The sequence below is a fragment of the Nerophis ophidion genome, linkage group LG15, assembly GCF_033978795.1.
Source record: "Nerophis ophidion isolate RoL-2023_Sa linkage group LG15, RoL_Noph_v1.0, whole genome shotgun sequence".
Taxonomy (NCBI): domain Eukaryota; kingdom Metazoa; phylum Chordata; class Actinopteri; order Syngnathiformes; family Syngnathidae; genus Nerophis; species Nerophis ophidion.
Genome location: NC_084625.1, coordinates 14,429,284 through 14,451,722, shown reverse-complemented (window position 1 = coordinate 14,451,722; position 22,439 = coordinate 14,429,284). Strand labels below are relative to the sequence as shown.

General features: G+C 39.5%; 1 protein-coding gene across 1 annotated transcript in view; it reads right to left on the bottom strand.

Annotated features, from left to right (window-relative positions):
* Nucleotides 1-584: 584 nt before the first annotated feature.
* Nucleotides 585-22,439, bottom strand: part of LOC133569299 (cadherin-12-like) — a 343,124-nt gene continuing 321,269 nt past the window's right edge. The window contains exons 9-12 of the mRNA XM_061921526.1: nt 21,407-21,528; nt 13,257-13,374; nt 9,060-9,311; nt 585-1,644 (exon numbers count right to left, since the gene is read on the bottom strand). Coding sequence (XP_061777510.1) covers nt 1,133-1,644; nt 9,060-9,311; nt 13,257-13,374; nt 21,407-21,528 — 1,004 coding nt within the window. The 3' untranslated portion in view covers nt 585-1,132. The remainder of the gene's footprint in view (nt 1,645-9,059; nt 9,312-13,256; nt 13,375-21,406; nt 21,529-22,439) is intronic.

Genomic DNA, 22,439 nt, shown 5'->3' with positions numbered 1-22,439 from the left:
TTAGCTACATGTAGCTTTATACTGCCCATCACTGGTGAACGAACTGATTTTAAACTACGGAGCTTAGCTTAATGTAACTTGTTACTGCCCATCACTAGTGAACAAACGTTAAACTGCGTAGTTTAGCTACATGTAGCTTTATACTGCCCATAAACTGGTAATCGAACGTTAAACTATGTATCTTAGCTACATGTAGCTTGTTACTGCTCATCACTTGTGAACGAACAAACGTGAAGCTACGTAGCTTAGCGATATGTAGCTTGTTACTGCCCATCACTGGTAAACGAACGGACGAATGTTAAACTACGTAGTTTAGCTACATGTACCTTGTTACTGCCCATCACTGGTGAACGAACAAACGTGAAGCTACGTATCTTAGCTACATGTAGCTTGTTACTGCTCATCACTGGTGAACAAACACATTTTAAGCTACGTTGCTTAGCTACATAAAACTTGTTACTGCCTATCACTATTGAATCAACAAAAAAACGTTAAGGGTGTGAGGAGGTTAATCTCTGGTTGGAAAAGTAGGTTTGACAAAAAATAGATGTGCTTTGAGAGAACATTCAATTTTTTTTGTCCAAGTGTGGTTTATTTAAGAAAAGGGTGTTTGGAACATGACAGAACTGCAGTATTTAGCCCTAATCTCTCTTTTCTTTTTACAACTCTAGTACAAGTCTATTCACACCAGCCGCCCCAACAGGAACATTTGACCTTTTTTTTTTACAAAAAGTGTGTCCAAAAAATAAAAATGAAATCCAAAATATACAGAAGCGTGACTGAGATAAATAGATAAATACACGACGCCCCAATCAGCCAGGGAAATAAATAGGAGGATAAATAACATTCAAAACATCTTTGGCCTGACGGGGGCCACAGAAGTGACGTCGGTCGGACGGACGTGAAAAGTCAAAGTTGAGGCACTTTTGAGGATGTTCAAGGAAGTGACATCATCTCCATGGTTACGCGTCAACATTCAATTGGGAGAGAACTGAACGGCTGCTCCGATTTTTTTTATTTTCTTTATATTTGTACAATTTTGGGACCGATCATGTTTGTCAAAAAAAAAAAAAAAAGAAAAACCACAGATGTTAAAACGTTACATATTTGCTCCCGGAGTCCGTCCGAGTCGTCACTGCGTGCTCTCCGTGTTTGTCAAGTCCGAGCGGGACCCCGACGGCTCGCCGAAGATCCCCGCCAGTGTCTTAAAGCGGGGCCCCCACTCGTTGAGGTAATCGTAGTCTTCCTCCGCGTCGGCGGCGAGGGACTCGATGGAGCTGAGCGACTCGGCCACCGAGCCGCTGCCCTCGTAGGCGTAGGTGGCCAACGAGTCGTACGGCGGCGCCGAGTTGTCCGCGTCGTGGTCCTTCAGCCGCTGGTTGATGAACGCCCGGATGTCGGCGCTGTCCTTCGACCCCGGCGGCCTCGGGCACCGTTTGATCTCCGGTTTGACGTCCCGGCGGAACAGGTTGTCCTTGACCACTTTGGGATTGCGCAGCGTTCCCATGTCGAAGGCGTGCGTGTCCTCCTCGCCGCCGCCTTCGTCGTCGTAGTGGATGACGTTGTCCCGGATGTCCTCCTTAGAGGACATGAGGGTCTCCTTTTTCTTCTGGCGCCTCAAGCCCACGTAGAGGACCACGATAACTGCCCACAGGGAAAACATGGTCAAAATCTGCTAACTGTCAATACTCATAATAAATAGTTATTGACCTACAAACCCCGTTTCCACATTAGTTGGGAAATTGTTAGATGTAAATATAAACGGAATACAAATGATTTGCAAATCCTTTTCAACCCATATTCAGTTGAATATGCTACAAAGACAAGATATTTGATGTTCAAACTCATAAACTTTTTATGCAAATAATAATTAACTTAGAATTTCATGGCTGCAGCACGTGCCAAAGTAGTTGGGAAAGGGCATGTTCACCACTGTGTTACATCACCTTTTCTTTTAACAACACTCAATAAACGTTTGGGAACTGAGGAAACTAATTGTTGAAGCGTTGAAAGAGGAATTCTTTCCATTTCTTGTTTTATGTAGAGCTTCCGTCGTTCAACAGTCCGGGGTCTCCGCTGTCGTATTTTACGCTTCATAATGCGCCGCACATTTTCGATGGGAGACAGGTCTGGACTGCAGGAGGGCCAGGAAAGTACCCGCATTTTTTTTTTTTACGAAGCCACACTGTTGTAACGCGTGCTGAATGTGGCTTGGCATTTTCTTGCTGAAATAAGCAGGGGCGTCCATGAAAAAGATGGTGTTTAGATGGCAGCATATGTTCAAAAACCTGTATGTACATTTCAGCATTAATGGTGCCTTCACAGATGTGTAAGTTACCCATGCCTTGGGCACTAATGCACCCCCATACCTTCACAGATGCAGGCTTTTGAACTTTGCGTCAATAACAGTCTGGATGGTTCGCTTCCCCTTTGGTCCGAAAGACACGATGTCGGATATTTCCAAAAACAATTTGAAATGTGGACTCGTCAGACCACAGCGCACTTTTCCACTTTGCATCAGTGGATATTAGATGATCTCGGGCCCAGAGAAGCCGGCGGCGTTTCTGGATGTTGTTGATAAATGGCTTTCGCTTTGCATAGTAGAGGTTTAACTTGCACTTACAGATGTAGCAACCAACTGTATTTATTGACAGTGGTTTTCTGAAATGTTCCTGAGCCCATGTGGTAATATCCTTTAGAGATTGATGTCTTTTTTTTGAGACAGTGCCGTGTGAGGGATGGAAGGTCACGGTCATTCAATGTTGGTTTCCGGCCATGCCGCTTACGTGGAGTAATTTCTCCAGATTCTCTGAACCTTTTTGATGATATTATGGACCGCAGATGTCGAAATCCCTAAATTTCTTGCAATTGGACTTTGAGAAACGTTATTCTTAAACTGTTTGACTATTTGCTCACGCACTTGTGGACAAAGGGGTGTACCTCGCCACATCTTTTCTTGTGAAAGGCTGAGCATTTTTTGGGAAGCTGTTTTTATACCCAATCATGGCACCCACCTGTTCCCAATCAGCCTGCACACCTGTGGGATGTTTCAAATAAGTGTTTGATGAGCATTCCTCAACTTTATCAGCATTTATTGCCACCTTTCCCAACTTCTTTGTCACGTGTTGCTGGCATCAAATTCAAAATTTAATGATTATTTGCAAAGTTTATCAGTTTGAACATCAAATATGTTGTCTTTGTAGCACATTCAACTGAATATGGGTTGAAAATGTTTTGCAAATCATTGTATTCTGTCTATATTTACATCTAACACAATTTCCCAACTCATATGGCTAAAAAAAAAATTATGCATTGGTTTTGAAAATAAAAAATATCAAAATGGCCCTCAGTGGAAAACAATTGGACAGCCCTGCATAAAAGAAGACGACACAATGTGGTTACCGACGGTGGACACATCAGATGCCAGTTAGCTTCACCTTGGCACACGTCCCCCCTTGACTTTCACGCCCATTAAACCTGGCTTGAACCCGCACGTGCGCACACTGGACCCGCACGTCTGCGCTCACCGGGAATTTGACTTCTGTGAGCCCCTGAAGCGTTTCAAAAGAAAACCAAACAAAAAAGTATACGCTGGCGAAAGCACACTGGACTGTGAACACTGCAAGCAGGGCTAGGAAAAGACCAGAGTTTTTCTACTAGCCAGCAACTTGAGGGTTCCAGGTTCGATCCCCGCTTCCGCCATCCTAGTCACTGCCGTTGTGTCCTTGGGCAAGACACTTTACTGCTCCCAATTTCACCCACACTGGTTTAAATGTAACTTACATATTGGGTTTCACTATGTAAAAGTGCTTTGAGTAACTAGAGAAAAGCGCTATATAAATATGATTCACACTTCACTAAAGGGGAATTGCACTTTTTTTGGGGGTCATTCAAAATCCTTATGGAGGACCAGTGTTAAAATCGTAAATGCATTCTAAATCGCAAATAAGCGCTAGCAAAAGTCAGCTAACAATGTAGCCAATTGGAGTAGCTCTATTCTGCCTATAAAGTGCTCTAAAAACATCCATCACTGTTTTACATGCACGCTGTACGTATATATCTATAATAGCGTGTACTAATTACACATTTTTAAGCCCATGGTGGCGTTTTATATTCAAAAACTCATCGCAACGTTTGCTTTTTCAATTTAACATTACTACTGAGGATTTTTTTTTCTGCCATGAGGTGGCGACTTGTCTAGGGTGTAAGACGCCTTCCGCTCGATTGTATCTGAGATAGGCATCAGCGCCTCCCGTGACACCAAAGGGCATAAGCAGTAGAAAATGGATGGATGGATACTAATGATGCAGATGTTAAAAGAAACATATACTACTTTGCGACAAAATATGATCCAGACCCATATATTTTAGAGTCTGAATATAACGAGGACGTCTTAATACATAGTTTTACTCTTTGGCCTTTAAACCAGTATGAGCGTTGTGCGATTTTAGTCTATTTTATTTTCTGTGATGTATTTTATGTCTTTACTCTTTTGTAGTTACATGTTTTATATTACTGCCTTTTCTAGTATGTTTGTCTTAACTTCTGTGCAGGACTTCTATTGTTTTCATTTTTTTAAATGTGCTATATAAATAAATTGGTTTGGATGAGCTACACATTTTAGAAGCTGTGTGCTAAATAGATCCAGCTTTAGTGAAACACTCAGCAACATGTAGCAGTATTGCTAAGTGCTAAACAAGAAATACAAACTATTTACTGTACAATGTCTGCTCTCACTGCAGAGTAAATGGGATGTTAATATATTTGTGTTTGGAGGGAGAAATTAATCATAATCCTCACGCAGGTTAAAAAAAAATATTCCGGTTTAAGTTGGATGTCTTCTCAGTTTATGGTCACATCTTTCTACTATCCAGGTGAGATGCATGGTTTATGATGTAGAATTACCAGCTCAGTATGTCAATATCGCAGCATAAGGGTGATGGGTCAAATGCAGAAAATAATTTCGCCCCACCTAGTGTGTGTGTGACAATCATTGGTACTTTTTAACTTTTAAGCGAGTTAGCGCTCTGTAATCACAGCACCGCTAAAAGTAGTTCCTCGGCGTTAGCGCTTTATAACAATATTGCTAATACTTGGTTAATATTCCGGTCACAAGATGAAAAAGGAGTATTGGCTCATTCTTTTAAGGGCCTTATGGGCGCAACTGTTTATTCCCAGCAGCAGCATTGTTAGCCACCTTGTACTTGCCATATTTTACGACTTAGAATGCTTAATGGCCTACTGAAATGAGATTTTCTTATTCAAACGGGGATAGCAGGTCCATTCTATGTGTCATACTTGCTCATTTCGCGATATTGCCATATTTTTGCTGAAAGGATTTACAAGAGAACATCGCCGATAAAGTTTGCAACTTTTGGTCGCTAATAAAAAAAGCCTTGCCTTTACCGGAATTAGCAGACGATGTGCGCGTGACGTCACGGGTTGTAGGGCTCCTCACATCCTCACATTGTTTATAATCATAGCCTCCAGCAGCAAAAGCTATTCGGACCGAGAAAGCTACAATTTCCCCATTAATTTGAGCGAGGATGAAAGATTTGGTAATGAGGAAAGTTAGAGTGAGGCACTAAAAAAAAAAAAAAGCAACTGCAGCAGTGGTAGTGTTTCAGATGTAATTAAACACATTTACTAGGATAATTCTGGAAAATCCCTTATTTGCTTATTGTGTTAATAGTATTTTAGTGAGACTCTAAAATCGAACCTGAAGGTCGGATGGCTGCAGTGAACGCCAGTGTCCCTGAGAGAAGCTATGGAGGAGCCAAGATCACAGCTGCTTTTTTGACAGCTGCTGCAGGAGGTGCCATTATCCACTGAAGGCTCCGGTAAGAGCCGACTTAATATCACAATTTTCCAATCCAAAAACTTGCCGGTTGACGTAGAGAAACATGTTCGCTTGACCGCTCTGTGTTAAAGCTTCACAACAAACAAAGAAACACCGGCTGTGTTTCGGTGCTGAAGGCAGCTGCAATCCACCAACAGCATTCTTCTTTGACGTCTCCATTATTAATTGAACAAATTGCAAAAGATTCAGCAACACAGATGTCCAAATTAGTTTAACTATGCGATGAAAAGAGACAACTTCTGGGCTAATATGTCCGCTACAACACGAGACGTCACACACACGCGTCATCGTTCCGCGACGTTTTAAACAAGAAACTCCGCGGGAAATTAAAAATTGCAATTTAGTAAACTAAAAAGGCCGTATTGGCATGTGTTGCAATGTTAATATTTCATCATTGATATATAAACTATCAGACTGCGAGGTCGGTAGTAGTGGGTTGCAGTAGGCCTTTAAACAAAGAGAAAAAAACATGTCATTGTGTTACATTGTGTACATTATAGGCAACATTCCAAAAAAAAGATGCAGTTCCCCTTTAACGTGCCACTCTTAAGTGCCTTTTTGCACGTTTGTTGTGTCATGCCGACATGGCAACGTGCCTTTTTAAATTTAGTATTTTTTTTTTCCTGCAAGATGTAACTAAGTAGGTCCCTGCCTATGCGTGGTGTGTCAGCGCCACCCGCTGGCGCCTCTGCAGAACACAACATCACTTAGTATTAAGTGCCTGGTCGGTGCAGATCATCATTAGGCCTCGCTTTATGCAAATGCTCCCAACGGGGACGCCGTGTCCAGCCGGCTTCGCTCTTTGGGGACAACTGGAGTAAATAAAAGGCACTTTTAAAGACTCGGCCTGACCTTGAATGGCAATGACCGACCGGTCACGCTTCACAAAAAAACCACACCATAAAGCCGGCCATTAACTCCCACCCCCACCCCCGCCCCCGACCCTGCTCGTATGCAAATTAGTGTGGACATTAACCGCCATGGATTAAGGAGTGCGTTTACGACCGGGAAATTGCGGGGAATGCAAATGAGCAAATTGATACTGTACAATTAATGAACGCATAAAGGATTTCCTGTTTGCATCTCCCAACTGTGTACTGGGCTCCCGATTTAGGTATGAGTGTGTCTGAGGAGAGCTGGACAGAGATCTGAAGTGGAGTTCACAACTCTACATGTGCCAGACCCAGCCTTATTTAATGCAAGGTAATAGACATCACACTTATTACCGACTAGCCCAGATATATGATGGCACGTCGGTGTTATGTGGGCGGCCTCAACAGTCTCGAACTAATTTAATACAGATGTTGTGGCTCTGCCCAAACCTGCATAGCTATTGGACGGAAATGTTGGATTTTTTGTCTGTGGTCCCTGGCAAAATGATTGAACAGAGTCCTCTAAGTCAGGGGTCGGCAACCCAAAACACTGAAAGAGCCATATTGGACCAAAAAAAACCCAAAAATAAATCTGTCGGAAGCCGCAAAAAAACGAAAAGCCATCTATAACTCTTATAATGAAGGCAAAACATGATGTATAAATGTGTGTATATATATGTATGTATGTATATATATATATATATATATATATATATATATATATATATATATATATATATATATATATATATATATATATATATATATATATATATATATATATATATAGTGTGTGTGTGTATATGTATGTGTGTGTGTGTGTATATGTATGTGTGTGTGTGTGTGTGTGTATGTATATATATGTGTGTGTGTGTGTGTGTGTATGTATATATATGTGTGTGTGTGTGTGTATATGTATTTATACATGTATATAGTATGTGTGAGTGTGTATGTACTGTATATGTATGAATGTGTGTAGACGTGTGTATACATAGTTGTATGAATGTGTATGTATATATGTGTATATATATACTATATGTATGTTTATATATGTGTTAAGACTGTATATGTATGTATATGCATCCATGCATGTGTATGTATTTGTATTTAATTGTGAATGTGTGTGTATATGTATATTTACTGTATATGGAGGTATATATGTATAAGTATATTAGTATATATGTATATGTGTATATATGTATATTTGTATGTGTAAATTTGTATTTATATATGTGAATGTATGCATGTATGTATATACGTGTACATATGTATATGTATACTGTATGTATGTTCATGTACATGTGTTAATACTGTATGTATGCATGTGCATGTATATGCATGTATATACTTCATGCATGTATGTATATGTATTTAAGTGTGAATGTATGTGTATATATGTATATTTACAGTATATGTAGATATATGTATAAGTACATTAGTGTATATGTGCATATATGTGTATATGTATGGATATATATATATATATATATATATATATATATATATATACATATATATATATATATATATATATATACATATCTTGATTGGATTATCCAGAGAATAGTGCTCGATACCGAGGTAGAGCGCAATATGTAGGTGTGGGAAAAATCACAAGACTACTTCATCTCTACAGAACTGTTTCATGAGGGGTTCCCTCAATCATCAGGCGAAAAATCTCCTGATGATTGAGGGAAACCCTCACGAAACAGTTCTGTAGAGACGAAGTAGTCTTGTGATTTTTCCCACACCTACATATATATACAGTATATATGTATATGTATATATGTGTGTGTGCTTTTTCCTGACGAAAAGTACACACAGAGACACACAATAATGTGCGTGTATGTACGTGTATGTATGTGTGCGTGTATTTATGTATGTATATATGTATGTGTGTGTATGTATGTATGTTTATGTATGTGTGCGTGTATGTGTATATATATATATATGTGTATGTATGTATGTACGTCCCTGGTATATATATATATTATGGTGTTTTTAAAATGTGGATTCCTTTACTCAATTTGGGACTCGTGTTGAGGATAGAACCAATTATTCATGTGTACATTTTGTAATGGGGAACTTTGCTTCACTGTACAAACTTTTTGATTGACGAACAATGTTTAAGAACCGATTAAGCTCATAAATCGAGGTTCCACTGTTGATTAGTGCTAATTTATCTAGCTCTGCAACGCTTTTAAAATGTAAGAAATAACAGCCTTTTTTCCAATTGAAGCCCGTCTTCTGTGGTTTTGATTTATAAACCAAGTTGTTATAATTGCTATAATTTACATTAGTGTCCAGACATGGCGTGTTATACTCACCCAGCAGGATGATGATGCACAAGAGGATGGCGATGAGCGCTCCCGTGCTGAGGCCCACGGGCAGGAAGATGGCCTCGGCGCTGCACGTCAGCAGGGCGCCGTCGGCCGCGCACCCGCAGACTCGTATGGTCAGCGTTCCCGTGCTGCTCTTGGACGGGTAGCCGTTGTCCTCGATGACTACGGGGAGGCGGTAGATCTCCTGCGAGCGCCGGCGGAAGCCGCTGCGCTTGGTGACGATGCCGGCCGTGTTGTCTGGACGGGGCAAGAGAAAGTGTGTTGTTACAAAATTGGTTTTGCTTAATTGAATCGCGATTAGTAATTAGGATCCTTAATCAATTAAAAAGAAACACTATCAATTATCTAAATTTCTAATCAGACCTTATCATAGCTGTGTATTTATATTGTAGATGAATGTCGTTAATCATAGAACTGACACCCAATGTAAATAAAAAAAAGTATTGATTTTAAATCGAGAATCGCTTTGAATTGAGAATCGATTCTGAATGGAATCGTTACCCCCGATAATCGAATCGAATCAAGTGATGCCCAAAGATTCACAGACCGGATGATATTGTTCTTGCACTACATCAGGGGTGGGCATTACGTCGATCGCGATGGACTGGTCGATCTCGGAGGGTGTGTCAGTCGATCTCAAGCCAGGCATTAAAAAATATACATAAAAATGTGCAATCATCAATCATACCAAGACTTCCCTTTCGTCAGTTGTTTGACATTCTCGGCACCCGAGGATCTTGTGAGATGACGCTGGCTGCTGCGAGCTCATATTTAAGAAAAAAATCACTAAAAGGGCGGACGCAGAGAAACACATTTTATTTCTAGGGACTCCGTACCTACTGTCAAAACTCTAAAGACCGACTGCACAGTTCCTGTCTTCACCATAAAAGTTGGACAAATGAGATGCCAAATCCAACCTCTTTCATGTGGTATTGGACAGAAAGGAGGACTTTTTTTTTCCTCCATTTGAAAATGCGGACGTTATCAGCACCACTGTCTGATTCCAATCAATGCAAGTCATCAGAATCAAATACACCAACTTATATTCTTGTCTTCATGAAAGAAAGGCATCTATGTGTGTTAAACATGCTTGTATTATCATTAAACACCATTAACTTGTTAACAAAAATGTATTTTTCATAAATAAATAAATATAAATTATAAATAGGAATGAGGTAGATCTCCTCGACTTGGTCAATTGAAAAGTAGCTCGCCTGCAGAAAAAGTGTGAGCGCCCTTGCACTAAATAATCACAGCCTGTTTGAACAGTTGCGTACATTCTTCAGTGTACTCTACAAGGCTGTTCCCAAGAACTGCAATGGCCTGGAATCTTCACATTTTTTTTAAATGTTCTCATTAAAAATCATAGTTTTCATATTATTATTATTACTACTATTTTAGTTTATACAATTTTTAATTTTTTTAGTTTTGTATACAATTTTTTTTTTTTTTTTTTACATCATACTAAGGACCAAGTATGATTTTTCACATTTAATTTAGATTATATTAGCTGTTTGAATAATAATAATTTATTTAAAAAAACACAATGATTGTATATTAATAGTAGAATGTCTATTTTTTCTGTAATAAGAAACAATAAAAATTATGAGTGCCCAGGAAGTACTTTCTGTCAAGTATTACATTATTACTATAACTACTACTAACACTAATCTGGTACTGTATATTAAAACTATTGTTAACTATTATCACTGTATTACTACTACTACTACTTATACTATTGCTACAATAAATGATAATAATGATGCGCGCTAATTAACAAAAAGGGTTAATGGCCAAGTAGTAGTTGTTGCCATCAAGTATATTAGTGGTAATGTTATTTTACCTTCTAATACTTATACTATTACTAATAATATACAGTGTTTATATGTATCTATGTATGTGTATATGTACATATGTAGTTTTATATGCATGTGTGTGTGTACATGTATGTATGTGTATATGTACATATGTAGTTTTATATGCATGTGTGTGTGTACATGTATGTATGTATGTATGTATGTATGTATGTATGTATGTATGTATGTATGTATGTATGTATGTATGTATGTATGTATGTATATATATATATATATATATATATATATATATATATATATATATATATATATATATATATATATATATATATATATATATATATATATATATATATATGTGTATATATATATATATATATATATATATATATATGTGTATATGTGTGTGTGTGTGTGTGTGTGCATATATCCATCCATTTTCTACCGCTTATTCCCTTTTGGGGTCGCGGGGGGGTGCTGGCGCCTATCTCAGCTACAATCGGGCGGAAGGCGGGGTACACCCTGGACAAGTCGCCACCTCATCGCAGTGTACATATATATAATGTATAAATGTATATATTTGTGTATGTTTGTGTGTGTGTGTATATATGTGTGTATTTATATATATGTGTGTGTATATATATATATTAATGTGTGTATGTATGTGTGTGTGTGTGTGTGTGTATGTATATATATATATATATATATATATATATATATATATATATATATATATATATAAAATGTATATATGTGTGTATATTTTTGTGTGTGTGTATATATGTGTATTTATATATGTGTGTGTATATATATATGTATATATATATGTGTATGTATATGTGTGTATATGTATGTATGTATATTTGTATGTATAATATGGATCTGTGTGTATATGTATGTAAATATTTTTTATTCATATGTACATACAAATAAACATATACATATTTTCACATGTACATTTGTATGTGTGTATGTATATGTTTGTATGTATTTATATGAACAAAAATATTGATGTATATATTACTGTATTCATATTTTTTTTACTTTTGTAAGCTTAAATGATAAACATGATTTCTGCAATATCACTTTTTGGCAGTGAGCTAGTTAGGCATGAAACTATGCTGCCCTCTGCTGGTCATTTTTAAGACTTGACATAGCCACAACACAAGTCAACGATGTATTAATTTACAAAGTAAAATGTGTCAAAATGTAGTGCATTTCTTAAATAGATTACTAAAGAAAAAAACAAAAACGCTGTGAAGACAGGTTGTGGTTTATGTCAGAAGAACACAATGCTGATGGAGGATGACAGGGTAATGATAAAAAAAAAAACTGGATAGGTCACGTGGAAGTGTGAGGTCGTCGAGCACGATGAAGGTCAACAACCCCAGACAAGAGCGATGGTGTCAGGTCGAATGCGCCCGGTTCTGTCTTCTCCAGCTGGACCACACAACCTCACTGTCAGAGCCGCTTTGTTCTTCAGAGCAAGGCCGCCACTTTCTCCTGACAGGAGGTCGGGCGTTTTAGCACACCTTGTCTGTTTTTCTTTTTCCTCTCTGAAGCTCTCTCTATTCCTCTCACAATGAAGCCGCCAGTGGCGCCGCTGTTATTTACTTTCTGTCCCTGAACATCACGTCTTCGGCTAGCTGCACATTGTGCTCGTAGGGCAGGTCGAAGACAGGCGAGGGAGGGTTTGAAGGTAAAAGTGGACCGAGCAGTCAGATGGGGGCTCGTCACGGACGCGGAATGCATTTGTTTGCCCTTGCAGGCCTCAGCTCTAGTATTTTCTACGCGTGCACTTCAAAGACCTCAACCAGTGTGAAACCCTACCTTTTTAAGCATTTTTTTTTTTTTTTTAGAAATATAAATGTTATTGAATGTTAATTATAAAAGTATTACTTGTCCTTTGGATAAAAAAATATTTAAAAATATTTGGGATGAAATAGTTTTTTTAAAATACTAAATTTAAGAATGCTGATAATTTAAATTTTTTTTTAATAAAAAAAAACACTTAATTGCTTCAGAGCGCTTTGGACAATCTGGTATAATAAACTGACAAATCGCTAGAATAAAATAATGTACTGGAATGGATGCAACTTGCTCCAAGTGCTAATCTGGCTCATGTACAGTTTAAACAGTAGATTATTCCAGAATAATAAAACACATATGTGCTTAAAGTTGCTGAAGGGCTAACTCCACAAGTCCAGCTATTATTATTTCAAAGTACTTTATATGTTTTAATTCATAGTGTCAGTTTAATAAAGCCTGAAGTAACAGCCCCCTCTGCTGGCTGCTGACATGTAGTGCATTTATGTTGCCTTTGTTTTTATGTCACATCTACATCCCTTACAAATGATTTGCTTACTTCCAAAATCTCTGATGGTGAAATTTTTGTTGCCGGAGTCGTCTTTAGTGGATTTGAAGGAGAACTGTTGTCCGGCGTTGGGTACGTCTTGGTCCTTTGCACTGAACAGTTGAATCACCTGTTGATGGAAAGTAAAAGTGAGCAAATAATTAAATAGTTATATGAATAATAAAGTAGTTGTTCATCAGTAATGTCCATCGCTTGCATTATACAAAACCCAAAACCAGTGAAGTTTCGCACGTTGTGTAAATGGTAAATAAAAACAGAATACAATGATTTGCAAATACTTTTCAACTTATATTCAATTGAAATAGACTGCAAAAGTTCCAACTGAGAAACGTAATTTATTTTTGCAAACAATCATTAATTTGGGCTTTAATGGCAGCAACACATTGAAAACAAGTTGGCACAGGGGCATTTTTACCACTGCGTTTCATGACCTTTTAACAACACTCAATAAACGTTTGGGAACTGAGTAAAATAATTGTTGAAGCTTTGAAAGTGGAATTCTTTCCCGTTCTTGTTTTATGTAGAGCTTCAGTCGTTCAACAGTCCGAGGTCTCCGCCGTGGTATTTTACGCTTTATTTTGCGCCACACATTTTTGATGGGAGACTGGTGTGGACTGCAGACTATGAAGCCACGCTTTGTAACACGTGGCTTGGAATTGTCTTGCTGAAATAAGCAGGGGCGTCTATGAAAAAGACGCTAATTGGATGGCAATATATGATGCTCCAAAACCTGTATGGACCTTTCAGCATTAATGATGCCTTCACAGATGTGTAAGTTACCCATGCCTTGGGCACTAATGCACCCTCAAACCATCACAGACGCTGGCTTTTGAACTTTGTGCCTATAACAGTCCGGATGGTTCTTTTCCATTTTGGGCCACAGTTTCCAAAAACAATTTGAAATGTGGACTTACATTACACGTAGTTTTGACAGTAACACTGTTTGAATATTTGAGTGATTATTTGGCGTACCACTAGGTGGAGCCCGCGTAACACCACAGTTTGAGAGTCATGGCACAACACCAGGGGTGTCACTCATTTTAGATGAGGGGGGGCACATGGAGAAAAATCTACTCCAAATTGGGCCGGACTGGTAAATCACGGCACGATAACTTAAAAATAAAGAAAAATAAAGACAACTTGTTTTGTTTGTTTAAAAATAGGACAAGCACATTCTGAAATTGTACAAATCATAATGTTTTTTTATTACAATGACCTGTTGTGGTTAAAAGGGAACATTATCACCAAACCTAGCGTCAATATATACCTTGATGGTGCAGAAAAAAGACCATGTATTTTTTTAACTGATTGCCGAACTCTAAATGAGTGAATTTTGGCAAATTAAACGCCTCTCTGTTTATCGCTCTTTTAGCGATGACGTCAGAAGGTGACGTCACCGAGGTAACACACCCGCCATTTTAATTTTCACATTACAAACACCGGGTCTCAGCTCTGTTATTTTACGTTTTTTCGACTATTTTTTGGAACCCTGGAGACATCATGCATCGTTGGTGTGTTGTCGGAGGGTGTAACAACACTAACAGGGAGGGATTCAAGTTGCACCACTGGCAAGAAATATGCCGCCAGACCCCAATTGAATGTGCCAGAGTGTCTCCACATTTTAACGGCGATGCTAAGACAGACACGGCACAGAGATGTATGGATAACCTGCAGATGCATTTGCAACGATTAAGTCAACAAAATCACAAAGGTGAGTTTTGTTGATGTTGTTGACTTATGTGCTAATCAGACATATTTGGTCGCAGCATGACTGCCAGCTAATCGATGGTAACATGCTACGCTAATCGATGCTAACATGCTATTTACGCTAGCTGTATGTACATTTGAAACGAGATACCCACATTTAATGCGAAGCAAACACTTACCAATCGACGGATTTAAGTTGCTCCAGTGTCACAAGATGCGAAAGACCTGATCGTTTGGTCCGCACATTTTTCCGGCGATGCTAAGGCAGCCATGCTATGGGCCGCTTCATTAGGTACACCTATGCTATGGCCGAATAGCGTCAATAGCTATTCGCTTAATAGCTTCAATTTCTTCTTCCATTTCGTTTTCGCTATCTGCCTCCATACTTCGACCATCTGTTTCAATACATGCGTAATCTGTTGAATCGCTTAAGCCGCTGAAATCTGAGTCTGAATCCGAGCTAATGTCGCTATATCTTGCTGTGGTAACCGCCATGTTGTTTGTATTGGCAGCCCTGTATGACGTCACAGGGAAATAAACAGTCGTATCGCAAATAGTGAAAATCAAGAACTTTAAAGCTTATTTAAGGGATATTCCGGGAGGTGTAAAATTTTGAAAAAAACTTCGAAAAATAAAACTAGCCACTGGGAACTGATTTTTATTGTTTTTAACCCTTTTGAAATTGTGATAATGTTCCCCTTTAATAGTATATATACTTTATTTGTCGTTATTCATCAGTCAACTCATCGGTGTTCATTTTCAATCCATCAAGATGAAAACAATTGGACCAAAAATCAAATTACAGGATATTATTTATGTAGTTTGATCATTTTCCTCGACTGATGTTCTAACTTCCATCCATCCATTTTCTACCGCTTATTCCCTTTTGGGGTCGCGGGGGCCGCTGGCGCCTATCTCAGCTACAATCGGGCGGAAGGCGGGGTACACCCTGGACAAGTCGCCACCTCATCGCAGGGCCAACACAGATAGACAGACAACATTCACACACTAGGACCAATTTAGTGTTGCCAATCAACCTATCCCCAGGTGCATGGGTTTAGAAGTGGGAGGAAGCCGGAGGGAACCCAGGCATTCACGGAGAGAACATGCAAACTCCACACAGAAAGATCCCGAGCCTGGATTTTAACCTAGGACCGCAGGACCTTCGTATTGTGAGGCAGACGCACTAACCCCTGTGCCACCGTGAAGCCTGTTCTAACCTCGTGGTTTATTTTGTACATTTAGCATCTACAAAGATACAAAGAATTGCTATTGTGACATCTAGTGGACACATTTAGAACAGCAGTTTTTTCCTTCCAAAAAATTTCCGGTTTATTTTTATACTTAGCAAACTCATCCCGTAGGCCGAATAAAACCTGTTCGCGGGCCTGATCCGGTCCTCGCGACGTAGGTTTGATACCCAACTGGATTATGTGTTTCCACTTCACCAAAGGAAGTGTATAGGCAGAGCAAACGCATCGGAGTTACTTTGAAATGGATCGAACATGGCGAGTGTAAAAGCTTGGTAAATGTTGGAGTCAGACAGAAGAGGATTCTGGAAGTTTCCTCAGAGTTAATGCACAAAATATGCTCCTTTTTTTTTATTTGGATACGTCCTCGGTGTGATGAGGAGTCAACAGCCGATGTGATCAAGTGCCGGAGACGCGAGTTAATGAGCTAATTTGCAGGCACGAGCGCCTTTACGATTCTTATTACTGGCACATTCAGACGGGCCCGCATTTTAAATATATCAGGCGGAATGTTCCGGAGGATGTGCACGCTTGCGTGACTTTCATTTTCTGGGAATGCATTCTATCATCACCGGGTGAAAACTTTTATTTCAGGTGACTTTAGGCGCCGTGTGGAATAAAGTATTGGGACACGCGCAAGGAACGCAAGCCTTTTAGTGTACATTTAAGCGCGTTTGGACAAACGTTTTCATCCTGATTTTTTTCAGTAACATTTTGTCATCAGTGATGTAAATTTAACCTGAAAAAGCACAGGTTTTCAACAACAATTGGAAAACAAAATACTGTATTGTTATGCTCATTTTACGCCACACAGACTTAAAAGTAGACACTAGATGGCACTGTTTTGATTCATCATAACTAGTATCAATAACTAGATGAGGCAATTCCTGAAGGAATTGCGTGTGAATGCTCCAATGCTGAAGTTGAACTGAAATCCTGTTTTATTTTTTTTATTTTTATTTTTTTAAGAATTGTTGCAGAGCACACAATTCCCAAACAGGCTGAATATTTTAGTACGTAAAAATAACAAATGATCTAATAAAGCAAATTATGTAATAAAGCAAATTATATATACAGTGCATCCAGAAAGTATTCACACTTTTTCCACATTTTATGTTACAGCCTTATTCCAAACTGGAATGAATGCATTTTTGTCCTCAAAATTCTACACACAATACCGCGTAATCCATCGATCCGTTGTCTACCTACCGCTTTTCCCTTTTGGGGTCGCGGGCTACCCCGCAAAAACAATGCGAAAAGTATAAAAATAAATGTATGTTTTGTTAGATCAAACACTAAAATTTTTACAAGCTCAAAATGTCAGCCTCAAGTCTTTTTGAATACGATGCCACAAGCTTGGCACGCCTATTTTTGGATAATTAGGCCAGTTCCTCTTTGCGCTGTGAATACTTTCCGGATGCACTGTCTATATCATTCACTGATACACGCAGCCTGATGAGGTTAGCCCAGGGGTCAGCCGCCCTAGTGGCTCCCTGGACCTCTTTCGGAGATGTGTGAAAATGGAAAAAGATGAAGCAAAAAATATTTTTTTTGTTTTAATATATTTATCTGTAGGAGAACAAACATGACACAGACCTTTCTAATTGATAGAAATCCCTCTGTTTGTATTAGACATGCTTCACTATTGAGTATTTGGCGAGCGCAGTTTTGTCCAACTAATTTCAGCTGTCCTTGAACTCACCACAGTTTGTTTACATGTACAACTTTCTCCTACGGTGCCACAGAAAGATGTTTTATGCCCACTCTTATTTGTCCCATTTTGTCCACCAAACGTTTTATGCTGTGCGTGAATGCACAAAGGGCAGCTTTGTTGTTATTGACTTGTTGGAGTGCTAATTAGGCTTATTTGGTCAATGCATGACAGCAAAGTAATCGGTGCTAACATGCTAAATAGGCTAACATGCTAAATAGGCTCTCTGTGTTTACATATTGCATCGTTATGCTTCCTTTGTAGGTATATTTGAGCTCATTTAATTTCCCATTAATTATATCCTGTGTATTTAATTTATATTTACATGTCTCATGACACATTATCTGCATGTAATATTGGCCGCATTTCTCGTAGCTGTTAGTGCACCATGTTGTACCAGACCACAGCAAATGTTACCCAGCTTGCAAAGATTGTAATAAATCCAATAAACGAAGACAGCCTGCCGTTTCCTTAAACTTGGACACACACATCTATACCTTTGTCCATTCTGAGCCAGTAATTTCCAGGAGTTATCTCCATTTTACCAAGAATTTCCTATGTTGCTAAAATGTTTAGAATAAAACTTAAAATACAATATTTCTGTCCATTATTATTCGCGTCAGCCTTTGATAGTAAGCTAATATAGCCACTATAGACACTTACATCATGTGTGGCCTTCATTATAGCACTTGGTCAAAAGTTTACATACACTTGTGAAGAACATAATGTCATGGCTGTCTTGAGTTTACAATCATTTATACAACTGGTTTTTGTAATAGAGTGATTGGAGCTCGTACTTGTTGGTCACAAAAAACATTCATGAAGTTTAACCACATAACTTTCCTCCAGAAGGTCTTATCTTTGTCCATGTTATGTCAAGATGAAATAAAAAATGATCTGTTTGGCCACAATACCCAGCAATATGTTTGGAGGAGAAAATGTGAGGTTGTTAATCCCAGGAACACTATACCTACCGTAAAGCATAGTGGTGGTAGTATTATGCTCTGGGCCTTTTTTTTCGCTGACAATGGAACTGGTGATTTAGAGAGAGTAAATGGGACAATGAACATTTTTTTCAGGACAATCTAAAATCATCAGCCCGGAGGTTGGGTCTTGGGCACAGTTGGGTGTTCCAACAGGACAATGACCCCAAACACACGTCAAAAGTGGTAAAGGAATGGCTAAATAGGGCTGGAATGAAGGTTTTAGAATGGCCTTCCCAAAGTCCTGACTTAAAGGTGTGGACAATGCTGAAGAAACAAGTCAATGTTCAGAAAACCACCAAATTTAGCTGAACTGCACCAATTTTTTCAAGAGGACTGGTCAAAAATTAAACCAGAAGCTTGTGGATGGCGACCAAAAGCGCCTTATTGCAGTGAAACTTGCCAAGGGACATGTGAGCAAATATTAACATTGCTGTATGTATACTTTGAACCCCGCAAAATTGGTCACATTTTGAGAAGTCATAACAAATTCATAAAAGAAGCAAACTTCATGAATGTTTTTTTGTGACCAACAGGTATGTGCTCCAATCACTCTATCACAAAACAGTAAGAGTTGTAGAAATGATTGGAAACTCCAGACAGCCATGACATTATGTTCTTTACAAGTGTATGTAATCTCTTGATTGGACTGTAAATAAGGCGCACCGGATTAAAAGGCGCATCAAAGGAGTCATTATTTATTTATTTATTTTTCTAAAATGAACACACTTCCTTGTGGTTTACATAACATGCAATGGTGGTTATTTGGTCAAAATGTTGCACATATGTTATACAGATCTACAGTTCCTTGGGTGAATAATGTTAACTCACTACACCGGTATGTTTTAGCGCTTTCATGGCGAGTTTACTGACAGATTTAAGAACTTTACTGTTATGATCCGCTGCCCGGATCATATTCTGATTGGATTTCTACTGTTTTAAAGGCCCACGACACATTCTAAACGTTTGACAACCTTTTTCCAAAACTATATATAATGAGAGCTATAACAGGACAATGCATACGTTTATCATTCGTTTTCAAAACGCTTACAAAAAACTGTGATCCCAAAAATGTACTGTGGGACCCCATTTTTATGACTTGATGGGGGTCCCTGGGACCCAATTTTGAAAATTCCTAGCGCCAACACTGCTGTCAGAGGAGAAAAAAATGCTTTATTTAAATAAATATATTATTTGTAAAGCAAGTTTGAGTACCATTGGCAAATTTTCACCTAGTCCCGGGTTAGACTTTGGTGTGGTTTGTTTTCCCCGTGGTGCATAACGACTGGACTGGACATGGCGTGAAGGTACTGACATCTTTTATTATTAACTCCAAATATTACAAAACACAAAGGGTATAAACAAAACGCGCTCTCAGCGGAGGTACAAAAGATGGCTATAAAAACTAAAACTATTACTATAATTACGTTAACTATTGACATAAAGGCCTACTTGAATGAGATTTTCTTATTCAAACGGGGATAGCAGGTCCATTCTGTATCATAATTGATCATTTCACGATATTGCCATATTTTTGCTAACAGGATTTAGTAGAGAACATCGACGATAAAGTTTGCAACTTTTGGTCGCTAATAAAAAAGCCTTGCCTCTACCGGAAGTAGCAGACAATGTGCGCGTGACGTCAGGGGTTGTGGAGCTCCTCACATCCTCACATTGTTTATAATCATGGCCACCAGCAGCAAGTGCAATTCGGACCAAAAAGTCATTTGTGTTTTCTGTTGGTTTTGGACTCCCTCGGTTCCTGTTTGTGCACCTCTGAGTTACTTATTATTTTCACCTGCCGCGCACCTGGGTTTTGTAATCACTGACATTATTTAAGCCTGCCTTCTCCAGTCAGTCAGTCTAGCTTCCTAACTTGCAATACGCAACAGATGACGACTTTTGTACCTGCTAGTTTCCCCGCTAGACTATTTTACTTGCTAGCTCCCACGCTAATCCCTTTGGTTTTTAGCTTTCTGTGCTTTGATAATGTTTTTCTTTGTTAAAGTCTGATTTATTTTTAAATACATCATTTATTCCTACCTTCACGCTGTGTCCGAAGCCCGTCCGCATTCCTGGGAGAACAAACTCGGCACCACGATGCGACCCGGTCGTTACTTTAACATTTTTTAGAAAAGTATATGTAAAATTTTGACCACGACTGTATATAAGGCTTTCAATTTTTGCGGCTGTAGACAGATTTTTATTTATGTGTATTTTTAGCCACAATTGTGATAAAAAATGTATAGAGTTTGTGTGAATGTGAGTGTGAATGTTGTCTGTCTATCTGTGTTGGCCCTGCGATGAGGTGGCGACTTGTCCAGGGTGTACCCCGCCTTCCGCCAGATTGTAGCTGAGATAGGTGCCAGCGACCCCAAAAGGGAATAAGCGGTAGAAAATGGATGGATGGATACTTTGTGTAGTTTCCAGAAAAAGTCGTCCAAATTGTTGCATTCAATGTCCACAAGCATGTCATAATCCGTGACCTACCTGTCCAACTTTGGCGTTTTCGCACACGAAACTTTCGTAGGGGCTGGCCAGCTCGGGGGGGAACTCGTTGATGTCCAACACGTGCACGGAGACGGCCACCCGGCTGGTCAGAACTGGACTGTCTGGACGACAAAGACGGATAGAAAGGCGTCAGAGAGAGTGCACTGTTTAAAACGGCAGAATGTAACGCTGACATCGTGTGGGCAGATGAGGTACTGCGGCCTGATTGGTTGTTGCAGGATTCAGGTCCGGTCCAGTCAGCCTCCCTTGCGATGACCTACCGTGTTTTAATGGAGCCGGAGCCATTAATGTCAAGAGCATTGCCCAAATATAAATAGCGTCCAGATGCTGGTGTTTTACGACGCTCTTGATTGATGATCAACGCCCGCCCAGCATCCATGAGGGCGTCTTGGCTTCTTCATTAAGGACTCTGCGGAGGCTCCTCTCGCTTTATGAAACATTTTTTTTTTTTTTCTTTTAAGTGCAAAGATGTGTCGCCCATCTTAATGACGGCGAGGGGTGAGAGCGTGGGGGGGGGGGGGGTTGTGGCGGAGCCCCCCCCCCGGGAGAGACGGCGTTCCATCACTGTGGAAGGGAAATGTTCTTTTTATATGTGAGCCCCAGAAAGGTAAACTTTATGGATTTGATGTGGGAATAGGCTTTCCTCTGCTTAATGCGTGTGTGTGTGTGTGTGTGTGCCGAGTCGACTCAAGGGGATTGAGGATGCAAGCCCCCCCCCCCAGCTCAGTTGGTAACCCGCTTCTGACCTTGATGCGGGGGAGGGGGGGGGGGGGACCAATCTTCCCGGAGCCAGGTGCCGACTCGGAGATTTGCTCGGAGCTACGGCGCCGAGGTCCTGAACACTTTGTAGACCTTAAACTCAGCTTTAGGATCGAAGGAACAAATAAAAGTGGTCTTATGGACCTATAGCCCCCCCCCCCTAATAACAGCAACGAACCACTAGATTGCGCTATTGCATCGTAGTTCCCCTATAGCGCCACCCCTGAGCCTCATAACCCACGCTCTATTTACT